The 13597-nt window shown below is 46.4% G+C and overlaps 1 protein-coding gene across 1 annotated transcript; it reads right to left on the minus strand.

The window, feature by feature from the left end:
* Positions 1-493: 493 nt before the first annotated feature.
* Positions 494-13473, minus strand: LOC135912922 (uncharacterized). The gene is made up of 4 exons (XM_065445532.2): positions 12572-13473; positions 11058-11381; positions 7202-7366; positions 494-5459 (listed from the first exon to the last, which is right to left on the minus strand). The coding sequence occupies exons 1-4, from the start codon at positions 13268-13270 to the stop codon at positions 4977-4979; spliced, it is 1671 nt and encodes a 556-aa protein (XP_065301604.1). The 5' UTR covers positions 13271-13473; the 3' UTR covers positions 494-4976.
* Positions 13474-13597: the final 124 nt, after the last annotated feature.

Raw genomic sequence — 13597 nt, forward strand, 5'->3', positions numbered from 1 at the left:
CAATTTTGCCCATCTGCTTGGTAATTGGTCTTTAGTATATTACAAATAAATGAGCGAGTGAGCACAGACTGCGTTGTTGTTAACACCTCCAAAGTCTGTACAATACACGAACAGCTGCAGTGTCACAGCTTTCGGTGCCATTTAATCAGAGGTGCGACAAACCTGAACTGTGACAACACAGTTTTTTTAACCATTGTGTGTATACAAGAGGGCTATACAGAACCTGCAACGCTTCTACGGGGTCGACATCTTTTGCCGAGGGCTGTGAGAACTGGCAGAAAGAACAAAATAACCACAATAACACACGGCTTGTCCTTATCACATGCTTGCCACCAGTGTTCACTCGCCATGGCTTTGTCGTTGGCTGTTCTGTCGTCAAAGTGGCAGCCCAGTGCGGCCTGCGCTGACAGCTGGGGCGCTCCAAACAGGTGGCCGAAAGTGACCAATTCTGGTCTATACTAAACCGCTGGCCAAGATGATCACAGAGCCAATCTAGGACAGGAAGCATTTCTTTATTTAGCTGTAGCTGCCACTTGTACAATAGTCGTGGGTCAATCACAGCCCCACAATGTGCACATTACATTGCATGCTTTTGATAGGCCCTCCACATGGTGTTGACACCATTTTCTGCGGTCTTCTCTGCAGTCTTCATTATTACGGAATATTACAAACAGCTGCCTTAGAAAATTGGGTATAGCAATGTACACTGTAGGTCAAAAGTATACCAGCCATGTTGCCTGTGACCATCAGGCTGGCTACAGGCTGTTTAGAGGAGCACCGACAGAAAATCTTTATCATTTTCATCGCTTTATTCGATAGCCGTTGGGTCAATAACTATGCTATGTTGCCTCGATTCCCCGAGAGCACAACAGAAAGTTACATGACCTTTTAGTGCGACCAGTTCAAAGCATGCACTAGGTGCAGCACAGCTATAGAAACTCATCTTGTCATCGGAACTTGCTGCAGCAGTCTTGTGGTACCATATACCATCGACACATACGCATTATATTCGTGCTGCCAAAAGCAGAGTCCTTTCAGCAGACAGCAAGACAAGGAGAGCATTTTCCCCTGCGTTTCCAAGAGGAGCAAACAATTTCAAGAACCAATTTGAAGTCTTTGAGCGACGCGGACATTGTATAGCCCTCAACGAACGCACCAGGCTAACAAGCTGGCTCTCAAGTTGTTTGTGATACCGTGAAAGCGCCACCTCTACTTTTGGTGACATGATGAGTCTCCTTCACATCCGAAGCCACGTCGCGCCAGCTGCACGTTTTAAACAGGTCATATAAGAGGTGCTGCAATTAATAATCTGTGGCGCTTCTGAGTAATTGAGGCTTCACAGCATAATTACGGAGTCATCATGTCAGTACTCCTTTAAGAGAGTTCCTGTGGTATGCCGTACGTCCCAACGTCTTGGTGAACGACATTAACTCTCATGCTGGCCATCTAGACCTCCAGGGTATCAGGAGCGCCACGGCAACCATACCACACAGTCAGACGACACATACGTGAAAGTGGCACATACACATACGTGAAGGTTCACATACGCGTATGTGAACGTACGTTCACTTACGTGAACGTATACAGTGGCCTGTATACGTTCAAAAAAGGTTGTGCTTGAAGCTTGATGGGTAAACTAGCTGCCACTGTAGGTTCACCATGTAGCAAATGTTTTTTTTAGTTCACTGACCTAAAAAAAAATAATCTCGTTACAGCCAATGCGTTCTTCCTCAAATCGCAATGCGCAGTGGGCACTATTTCTCCATACGACCACCACATTGTGTAGCTAACTTCAGGATGAGTGGTGAGGTCCTAGAAATAATTTTTTTTCTCACAAATTCCGTACTCCAAAAGCTTTTGTTGCTGGCTGCATTTATACTGCAACGACACAAATAACCAGCTTTCTACAAGTTTCCACCATGCAGATGGTGCCACAAAATGCAGCATTGATCACCGCTGTACAGTGCTGTGGTTCCACCTGCTAGGTGGAAATCGACACAGAGAGAGAATAATTTACTTAAATGATTGCTCTAGGCCTACTTGGAGAAGTGAGCAAGGAGGTGTCGACTCGCTTTCCCACCTCAGTGCCAATCCTGTAGGCCTAGCCGTGTCAAATCAAACAAATGATCTCAATAATGACAACATATCGCTTATACATTGTAAACAAAAAAAGTTAAATTATGGGGTTTTGCATGCCAAAACCACAATTTGATTATGAGGCACGCCAGAGTTGGGTACTCCGGTAATTTGGACGACCTGGGGTTCGTTAACATGCACCTAAAGTACACAGGTGTCTTCGCATTTCGCCTCCATCGAAATGTGGCCACAGTGGCCGGGATTCGATCCTGCAACCTTGTGCTTAGCAGCCCAACAATATAGCCACTAAGCAACCACGGATACGTTGTGCACTAGGTGAAACTAATCGATGGCTTATTTTACCATTTTTTCTTGATACGAAAGAGAAGAAGTAGCATGCGCAAATTAGCATTGAAGCAGGCAGCCTAGCGCTTCCCAGTAATCTTAGTGAAGCGCGGTAAACTCCATGCATGTGCACACACGTGGCAGCCGCTATTGGTAACAGTAAGATGGTTAAGCTATTATAAAGCTCCCTGTTTCGAACTGCCATTTTCGCTTCGAAAATGGCCCTTTCCGGTGGGAAATTCTGTGTCTTGGATGCATTCATTGCCTTCCAAGCACTACCGAGAAGACACTGCCACTATTGAGGTCACAATTAGGCTCACCATTAGGGCCAATATTGAGGTTAGGGGCATGCTGACCAGTCAAGTTCGAGCTGTGCGGCAAAGGACAGTTTCAGGATCGAAATGGCGAAAGTTTCTGCCCGTAGAAATGAACGGCTGCCAGCCGCGACCGCCACTCAGAATAGAATTAACCAGAGTCGAATTAACGCAAGTCTAATGTAAGAAAACAATGTTGCCATCTGCCGACTTCACACTCTCAGAAAAATTGCAGCTTCGTCCAAAAGGCGATGCACTGATTGCGATAGCAAATTAGCAAGCTATACGGAGTAAGGGTAGTAGATTTATTGGCTCTACAAACTTGGAAGCATTAGCTCACTAACTAAATTAACAAGCATGGTGGTCAGTGCGCCCTGGCAAACATCGACACATCACACTTGATGACCGTGGACACTCGCTGTCAAAAGCGCAGCAGCATTAAGCGCAGCAGCATTAAGCGCAGCAGCAGCAGAGAGCAAAGTGACCTTCGTGCTGTCTATCCTTTCAGTGCAAACTGGGTGGTGAGAGCACAGCACGCACAACAATACGAGCCGTTCGCCGATTGCTTTAAAGATACGGTGTGCGCGACCCCGCGCAGCTGCGCAAAGTATGCAGTTGCTGCCGGAGTTGGACCCCTCCCCTATCTTTTTCATGCTGCCTCCCCTCTCTGTACTCCCTTGTGCATGCGAGATTGAGCCGTGATCATCGGTTTCCCTTGTGCGCTGTAGCGAAATCGCAGTTGCTGCCGAAAAACAACCCTCCCGCTCTCCACACACACAGCCTTTCACATGTTGGAAGATAGCTCGTTTCCTCTCGGCTCTCCTCCCTTTCGCGTGCCAGATTGAGCCGCGATTGTCGGCTCCCCTCGCATGCTTTCGCTTGCACACACAGCATATGGCGATAGTGCTATCGCCCTTGGACTTTATACGGAACATCGCCGTGGCGGCGATGCCGATGGCAAAAACCCGCCTGGAGTTTCTACGTCATTGCTATCGCAACAAAAAGATAAAAAGCTGAAAACTAGCGCCGGCCACACAGACTATGCATGTGCACGCACAACACAGAAGAACGATCTAGTCTGCTCACGTGACTACAGAGGGGCATAAAGCGAGACAAAATCACCGAGGAAGTCAAAGCACAAGTTTAGGTAGGGTGGATGGTGTTGAGGACCTTGTCCACTAGCGTCAGTGAGGAGTTGATTCGCACTTCCCTGTAATGGAAGTGCAGACACACAGAATAACACACATCGGTCATGGCAATGGTGGAACAGTCACAACCATCTTTGCTTATCACTTGAATTACGTAGGCTTTCTCTCTTGTAATACATGCTACGTACAGGGCATGTCATGGCATGTCAGAATGCCATTCTCATGACATAGTCAGTGGCTTCCTGTTTCCATAGTTTTCGACGTTGTTCGTCTCACTTGAGCAGTCTTTTGCCAGCAGCGATCAAGGCACTGACACTGTCCACACCGACACGGGCGACATCACAGCTTTGCAACTTGTGCATCAAAAGCGTTCCAGAAATCTACATCGACTTGCGCAGTTAATGCTATTCATGGTTTGCGAAAGGCGCTATCAGGAACGTTCAGCCTCCGTTCGCGGTGTCGGCCTACCAAATCACCGGCGATGATCACCGGGACATCCAGTGAAAAACAAGATTATATACACAGAAGGCTGAAAAAAAGGAGGCAGCTAAGCTGATTTTAACCACGTATCTTTCAACCAGCAGCGGAGACTGATCTCTGGGGCGCCTCTTGAGGACTGCTGCAAACCCATGGTTCATCACAGTTACTTCTTTCTTGTCACAACTGAGCATTTAGCCCCAACAACTACCTTCACATGTTTCAAAACTACTTTATGCTGCTTTTACACCTATACTTAAGAAAGGCATGAATGAGTAACAGCTACATGCCTATTCAGTCTTTGACTTCAGTTGAAAGTAGTGTACAAGTTGGTGTTATACAAGCTTTGGTGTGTAAGGCTGAACAAAATATTTGGGATCTATAGACGGGGCTACATAGTTGGCACAATGTGCGAAGAGCATTTAAATTAGAGATTCAAGAATGGGCTCGAGCATGGGTGCGAAGCCAAGGTGATAGAGATGCACTATGATGTGTCGAGAATGGGGATAAAAAGGAACATTTGAACATTATCACGAAAGGCTGTTCATTTCTGAACTAGATGCTAAAAAAATTTTCCAAGGCACACACACACATATCTAGCTGCTTCTCCAACAAGTCAGGTTTTACCCAACTTCGCCTCATCTTCCTCTTTGAGCCAACTGTCCCCTCCAGCCTCGCCATCAATTTCTTCTTCATCATCCTCTTCATTGCTTTCCTCGTATGAAACGTCATCTTCCGCAGCCTCCTTCTCCTGGCGGCTGGGAAATGACTCTTGCAGTGGTCTAACATCATGGCGCAGTGGTGCCGACCGGCTCAGCTCGGATTCTGACACCTCCTCGACCCGCTGACGTCTCGGCTTCTCTGGTCTGTTCCAGTAGAATGTTGTGAGGAAGAAGATGAACAGTTTCATGAAGATCATGGCTGCAAACAGACCTAGGACACCGATGCAGATGAGGTTCACGACATTGTTGAGCATGCTCCACCAGGTCTGGTGCTCGGCGAAGTTTCGCGAGAACTGCCCGAGCGCCGTGCCAAGGTTGGACAGCGGGTTGAAGAGGGCCCTGGACAACAACTCGATCAACACGAACAGTGGATTGACCTGCGATGAACGTGAAGGCATGCCCGCAATGCGTGTACAGTGTGGTCGGCCATTAAGAGAAGCACCAAACTGGCATTAAGAGACTGACCAGTTTCAAGATGAAGGCTCAGATCAACTTAGTTTTGACATGAAGGTTTTGTTTAGCAATAGTTTTTTGCCATAATACTGAGCATTTCACAAATAGAAGCACCAACACTATGTGCCTGTTCCAGTTAAACCACGGGTGAGTTTCCATTGAAATTTTGCGGAGATTGCACATTGCACTTTAACACCACAATTGTGGTCTTAAATCGCAATAACCACCACAATAAAGCAGAAGTGTGTGTAGTCTGTGGTAACGCCATTGAATGGGTCAATTTTGCTGTGACGGAACGGTGGTGCCATCTGTCATCACTATGGTGAAGCGAGTCTGACTGAACAGTAGTGGTGTCAAATAACGCCATCATTCTGTTGCACCAAAATCAATATTTTCCTTAGTGGCATCGCAGAACAACAATATAATAATACCGCTTAATTTAGCAATTTTTCTATAGCACCACTTTGAACTGACATTTGCTGCAGTGCTGCTAACCATGTGTAATTAACGACTATTAAGTCTATGGCATCAGTATCAGAGTCAAGCATCTCTCCTTCAGCTTCAAGGGCCGTGAAAATACTGTAATGCAGTGCTGTTTGTATATATATATATATATATATATATATATATATATATATATATATATATATATAGTATTGCAAAAACTAGATACACAAAACAATGTCAATGCTCATGTATTTCTTGGAGGAGTACTGACATAACATTTATCACTTTTAATATCATTGCATTAATTGAAAGTCCCCGACCTTGAAATCTTAAAAAAGCATACTATACTCACGGACAGCTTTCTGTGGCAATGAAGGGAAAGCTACAGAGGCAAAGCACGCATAAGTGAGAGCGCTTCTGAAAAGAGTCCTGTGTTTTCATCCGCATTAGCTTAAGTAGGGGAAGAGAAAACATAAACACCTTATTAATAACAGTTAAATAAGATAAAACACACCAATGAATGTAAATGTTTACTTATTCTGCGCCTTTCCCCTTCCGCCTCTGGGCAAACACGAAACCGTCGCACGTGGAAGCTGGGTCGACTCAGCGTCTGTTCCGAGCAGCCAAACGAACCGTCAAACGCCGGCAGACTACTTGGCGCGGTAACACAAGTGCAGAAGTACCTGCAGCTTTCCCTCCATAGCCGCAGAAAGCTGTCCGTGAGTATAGCAAGCCTCAAAGTGACAAAATATAAGGTACTATAATGGCTTCTCTGCGAGCCATGTTTTTGATTCATGTGTTGCGACATTATGGTGCAGAAGGAGGTCGTGTGGCAGCAGAGCATGATGTTGTTTTGGCACTCACTCTAGCTCACCCAGTCGTCTGCTATGCAATACCCATAGCACGGTTTGATGTAGCAGCATGGTGGACAACCGAGCAAGTTGAAGCAAGTGCCAATACATCACAACACTCTGCTTCCAAGTGACTGCCTTCTCCGTCACGAGATATGCAGCTCCTAGGAAATAAAACCAAAACATGGTTTCGCGGAAAAGATATGAACTAAATGAGTCGGGGCGCTCTGAGTCATACAAGTATTCTTACTAGGGTTTCAAGATTGAAGGCATTCATTTAACGGGACAAACGAGAGGTCCAGACCGTCATGTGATGCTCCTTTTAGCTTACCTTGTGTTGGTTAACAAAATTCAATTCAGTATCTTACCTGCCACACAGGGTCAATGTGCAGGCTTTCGTAGTACTTGTCACAGTCCGCGCCACTTTCGCGTCCAAGAATCCGCTGGATCCAGCCGGGGCTGTAGCCCGGCTGGCAGTGCTCAGGTGGAACCACGTTCCGCGAGATGTATGCATCTCTTCGCGCATGCTCCAGCTGTCCCCGAAACGAGACAAGACAGCGGTGAGCATGCAGTTACACTTATGCTTGCCAGAATCGTTTGTTTCAAGTAGTAACACTAGACATGCTCAAGAACAGTACACTCCCTTTGTGATCAATGTGAGGGGCTGTAAAAAAAAAAAGAAAATCTTTTGGACTTGCCAGAAAATCAGTTTAAACTAAAAAGATTTGAATGGCGAAATTTTCTAATATATTTAGATACGATTCCAGATAGACCACTTTCACACATCAAATCGATTACCGAATACTTTTAATCTTTTAACAAATTGAAGTACAAGAAGTTCTGTAGCCTGTCCCACAACAAAAGGATAAACAAAGAAGAGATTATAGCACTTGGTGCACCATGACAATGAGAGTAATGAAATAAAGTAACAGCACATTCTTAGATGCACGTAGAGCTGGTGAAAAGTTTTATGTACAGCATCGTACATAAAGGAGTCCAAACATGCTAGGAACGGCCAAATAATAAATTGTGTAAACCAAATTTCTAGGCTTTCTAAAGCAAGACATAATTTAATTATGGGGAACAATGGCGCAGGAGTACCTTTCTGTGTGCAGTCACTCGGGAGCTGATTTCTTAAATGAATTTCTTAAATGATTAAATTGAATAGGAATTGAATAGGAATCGAATAGCAACGATTACTCAATTCATATTCGAAATTTCGAACACTTACACACCCTTAGTTTAAGTGAACTTTTGGGAACTCGTGCTCATTCACATGACCCACTGACCAGCAACAGCGCCCCAGCCAAGAAACGGGACGAAGGGGATGGCAGGAATGTTGGGGAGCAGTTGCTCAGGGCTCAAACCAGGGACTACTCCGCACTGGCACCAAACAAGGGGCCCTGACTATATCAGGATGGAATCTGCATGGTGCCAGTGCCAGCGAATTTGCATAACACAGCCAGCAAGCGTCTTCGAGCGGCAAGGTCATGAACGCCAGAGCGGCGATCATTACGGGTGTGATTCGGTCCAACAGCAGTGGCAACCACGGTAGAAGAGGGTCGGGGTCTTTGATATGGGTCGTGGGTGGCGCCTATCTGTAGGACTGGAAAGAACTACCCTCTATACAGACCTTGGATGCCAGTGACAAGTTGTTTCAACTTGCTGTCCACGCACAACACCAAGGAAGCGTTGGGACCGAGACGGGTTCTACCAACTGGGGCCAATCACGCACAGAGGTTTCTTGAATGTGCCATACCACAAAGCTCTACAATGTAGTCCTTTATCTAAAGAATGCGTTGTCTCTTGTGTGAAGCCTGCGAGTGAGTTTGCCGGGCTGCAGCTGTGCGCCTTCCGCAAGTGATCGGAATCACTGAAACTAAGAATGAACATTCATGACAGCTGCGCCATTTAGGGGTGGGGTCTTGCTCACGCACTTGGTTGGCAAGGTATTGCACGTGTAGCATCCTGTGGGCTAGCAAAATGAACAATTACTGCTTGCCTAGAAGAACTTGGCTTGCAGTGTCTGACCAAGCATCTGACCTGCGCTGCAGTGTGTGACCAAATGTACCAGCAAAAAAGAACTCAGCCGGTGAGGTCTGGTGGAACAGCTGCTGTTTGTCTGACACCAGCGGTTCCTTCATTCATACAGGGAGCATGGGGGACGCACACCAGTTCAGTTGACGCATTGAAAGCAGGTGTCCAATAGGATGAAGGAAAGCACAGGAATGGCTTGGAACACGAAGCTCAGACCCTGGGCTACTCCACAAACGTCACTCAATCTATGGGAAGCTAAACTGGACGTCCCTGAACAGTTCAGCTTATCAGACATTTCATCTTAAGAAAAGCATTTATCTTCAGAGCACCTATATAGTTACACAGGATCAAAGACCTCATATTGTGTGGAAACAGCTGGGTCAATTTCAATGAGGTTTGTTACACTTAAAAGAGAAAGAGAATGCAGAGACTGTTCACAGCATGCATTTAATTGGGCCTTCAATTCTTCTACAAGAATTACCAAATAATAAATCATTTGGTTTTAATTAAACATACTGTTTGCTAATCTGTAACCCTGCCCCAAAATTAATATAGTGAGTCTGTGAAGTGAATTTACTATCAGTGTCTAAACCAAACAAATATATGTCAGCTTATGGCTTATGTGGAACTGTGGTGTTGCTAATGCGAGTTTTGAAGTACAAAAAGTTGCCAAACACAGGACTTTCTTTTTTTAATGAAGCATAAAGTTTGCCAATCTGTAACTTCATACCAGAATAAAACGTCACAATTATGTAAAGTGCATCAATTAAAGCCTCTAAAGCGGACAAATACGCAATATTATTTAACCCACAGGCTTCCAAAGCCAGCCAGTTGCCGTGCCTAAAAACGGGGGTCTTATGGCAAATGAGCACGCATCTTCTCCTCTAGCCTGATCGTGGCTGCGCGTGGCCGTCAACGCAGCTGAGCGCATACACGGCCCGCACATCCTATCTATGGCAGGTGCAATGACAGGCCAGACGAGATGGCTGGGGCTGCATCTGTGCTGTATTACCACACGTTTAGTGCTGGAGGTCACGTAACCTTGAGGTTCAGAGATGCGTCGAAGCAAGAGGCAAAGCATTTGCTCCCCCTCTGCCGGTGACACTAACAGCCACCGCAGCGGAGTGGAGACAAAAGCTTTGCAGGCTATGCTTTGTACTGCCGATGTGGAGATATTGTCAACACGGCATGAAACCATATAACGGGTCGCCGCCTCTCAAATTCAACAAAACAGTTTCTTTAATTTTTTGCCATAGCCCTAAATGTAGAAAATTTTGAGCACCTATCACGTAACAAAAATCTGTTGGTGAATATCGTCGAGGTTTAATTGTATGTGTAACAAGCGTCATAGTGGAATTTTGTATAGTGCAAATACAAAGCTGAATTATTTAGAATAGATGACCACATGGCACACATAATATTTGGTATCAAATGTGGTAATGTCTTGTAATGCTTACACAAGGGCTGCAAACTTACCACTACACGTGGGCTAGCCCTATATTCAAGAGAACCATCCAGTACATCTAGTTTCGGCAGTCTTAGACATCCCACTTAATGCAGCTTGATGCGTTGCCATACCCGTTTTTCATTGCAGAGTTACAGCTGTGAACTTAGCTGAGACCCCAAATCCTAAACTGTTTCAGAGTCCGCAGAACTCAACAAATTTCTGCCAAATCAGTTCAACACTTGAGAGCATTCTTGTATATACATGTGTTTATCAAGTAGCGAAATTGTAAGTAGCCCCGAGCTAAAGCTTCCTCTGAAGACAAAGCTTTAGCTAATGGCTTCGGAAAATGTCAAGGCGGCCCAAAACTGAGTTCCATGGAACTCGGGTGCAGGTTTCATCAGAAAGTTTTTTTTTTTAACACTCTGTACTACTTGCAGCCTTTTTTAAAATCTACGGTTTGACCACATCTTGTCTGGTTAGGTAGTAAATTAATGTCAAAAGAAAGAGAAGAATGCTAACCAAAAAGATGTTGTTAATGAGTATTAGAGAAAGGTAATAAGTATTAGATAACAAGGCTTCTGTATGGAAGCCAACACATCTAACTTATTAACGTCTTTTTGGTTAATGTCCATCTCTTTCTTTTGACCCGAAGCCTTTTGTCCTAATGCCATAGACTTTCTACCTTCGTTTTAGAAGATCAAGAAAATCAACTGATTGATTGAAGTTGATTGATTGATCACCTGGTAGCAGAGCGCCCAGTGCCAGACAAAGCTGAGCAGAAGGAAGTAGAAGGCTCCCATGAAGATGAACACCTTCCACGGGCGGCCCCGAATCATTACGATGAGAAAGACGCCCAGGAGGGCGCAGGCCGGAACTGCGAGCCGCACATCCACGGGACCCATGGTCTGGCCCCAGGCCTGGGCCAGGCGCCCCAGGAGCGCATTGGCGCCATGCGGCAGCTCATCTGGCGTCACCACCGAGCTGGACAAGATGGTGGACAGCTTCTGCTCCAGCTGCGATGACTTGGAGTTGCCGTCTGTGGCGAGCTTCTCCAACGTCGCCACCTGTTGATAGTCATTGAAGGGGGATCTTACGGCATGCCGCAGCAGTGGATAAGGTTAGACAAAGCAATATGCTGCGACTTTTTTCCAAAAAGAAAGATAAAAGACAGCAGAAAATGGGACATGACATCTGTGCTATTCTCAAACCAATTCTTCCAGTGGGAAGTAAAAAATATAACAGTTAATAGGTGAACAAAAGAAAATTAGATGCATGGAAGAACCCTAGCACAGAACCCTATATATAGGCAAAACCCTGTTCCAGATAACACATGCGCAGCCAACATGCCCAAGCAGCCACATTAGTGAACTACATCAGTGGTTTAAACTAAGTTCATAGATATTAACCTTCTAAGATTCAGATAGCTCTTGCACCTACTGCAAAACCCCAAGCAAGGAAGCATGCCCAAACAAGTCGCCCTCCAATCACCAGAGGCTATGCTCACTGTGACATTTTCTGTTACAACAGGATCGCAGGCGACAAAGGAACAAACGCATTTGCATGGTTATCACCCTGACTTTCCTGCATGTTTGCTGAAGCCTAGTGCGAGACAACAGATAATATGAGACAATGGCACAAAAGTTATGAGAAACTGATTAACAGTGGAGAAACTGATTAACAGTGGACAAACTGGGGAAGCCTCAGCCCAGAGCCAACGTTGCAAGGGAGCTTGTCTAATGCCTCCTTTAGAAAATTTCCACCTAACTTCACTTTATTCTTTACTACAACCTAACTTTTCCTTGCACTTTGCAGGTGGGTGTGGAGTGGGGGGGGGGGGGGCTATATGACATCTGCCCAGAAAAGCAGCTGATGATAATAACAAGACCCCTTGTAAAATCATTCACACCTCGGTGCAGGCTTTCCTTGTTAGCTCACTGCTGATCAATACAAGTCTTCACCTTTATTTCGCTTTGTCATGTGAAAGATACGTCAGCAATGTGTTCCAGTTATTGACCGCTTTCGTCCTTTTCTCTAAAGTGATCATCATCGGGTGTTTGCATCAGCAGTTCGTTACCATAAGAGTCGAGACCGATCGAGGTCTTCGGCTGCGCCGGCGCGCTAGTCGCCATGGCAACACACATTTATCACGACGCACTGGTTGCCATGGTAACATCTGGCCGCGTCCGATAACACGGAATCGTCTCTGTATTCGCAGCGACTGCACTAATCTTATAACCATGGTTAAAACACTCACGTCGTCCGACGAGAGAAGAATCTCGAACTTGACGTTCGACGGCATCTCGTCTCCGCCGAACTTGGCGCTGTAGATGACGTTGAGCGCAAGCCGTCGGAGGTAGATGAACTCCCGGTCGTGCTGACCGTCGGCAAGCACCTGGCTGAGCCGCAGCTGCTTCACCTGCTCGCCGCACTTTTTCGCCTCGCGTCGCATCGCCTTGCAGTCGCAGTCGCAACCCCGCTGCTGGGCGTTGCAAGCGGTCGGCGACGAGGCGCTTTCTTTCGCAGTTTCGCCTTCTTCGTTCGCCGTCGTCGTTTCGACTTCGTCGTCCGCCGCCGCCGGATATCGGCTGAACGTCTCGGCCGCAGCGCGGGCCCTGATGTCGCTGTAGATCTGCGCCCGCGCTTCGGGTGTCGTGGTGTCCTCCGAAATGGGTTCGGGTCGCGCGCCCGAGCTCTTCTTCAACTTGGGGTGCTGCTGCTGCTGCGCTCGCTTGCCGGAGGACGACTTCGACGCGACGCCCATCATGTCGTGCGGGTTCACCCAGCCCTCGGTGTCGCCCAGAATGACGCGCATTCGCGACGTGTCGCCGTCGCCGAAGCGACTCCGGTAGAAATCTTCGACGTCGGGCGCGTCGGTTTCGGACTGAACCCGCGCGGTTCCGACGACGATAGACGACAGCAGCAGGACGCTGACGCAACTGAAGCTCGCTCGCATGGCTCGTCTCGAAGGCAGCTGAAACCTTTGGGGAGAGAAATCTAAGCGCGAGCGACTTCGGTTGAGCTCGCGGCGCGAGAAACTTAACACCGCTCCCGACTTTTCATTTTCGACCGCACTGCATCGCACTGTTTATAGAGAGCACTGATTTGTACGCTTATATTGAGCGAAAGGGTCGTATTTACGAATCTGCTATCAGCCCTACAGCGTATGCGAGAATAAATTTTAAAAGACGTTTAAAAAAAGATAGTTTAATATATTAGTTTATTTTTTAAATAAACCATTGCTTGCATGCGTTTTTATTGTTTGCTACGGAAATGACGGTTT

Source organism: Dermacentor albipictus, chromosome 8, assembly GCF_038994185.2.
Source record: "Dermacentor albipictus isolate Rhodes 1998 colony chromosome 8, USDA_Dalb.pri_finalv2, whole genome shotgun sequence".
Taxonomy (NCBI): Eukaryota; Metazoa; Arthropoda; class Arachnida; order Ixodida; family Ixodidae; genus Dermacentor; species Dermacentor albipictus.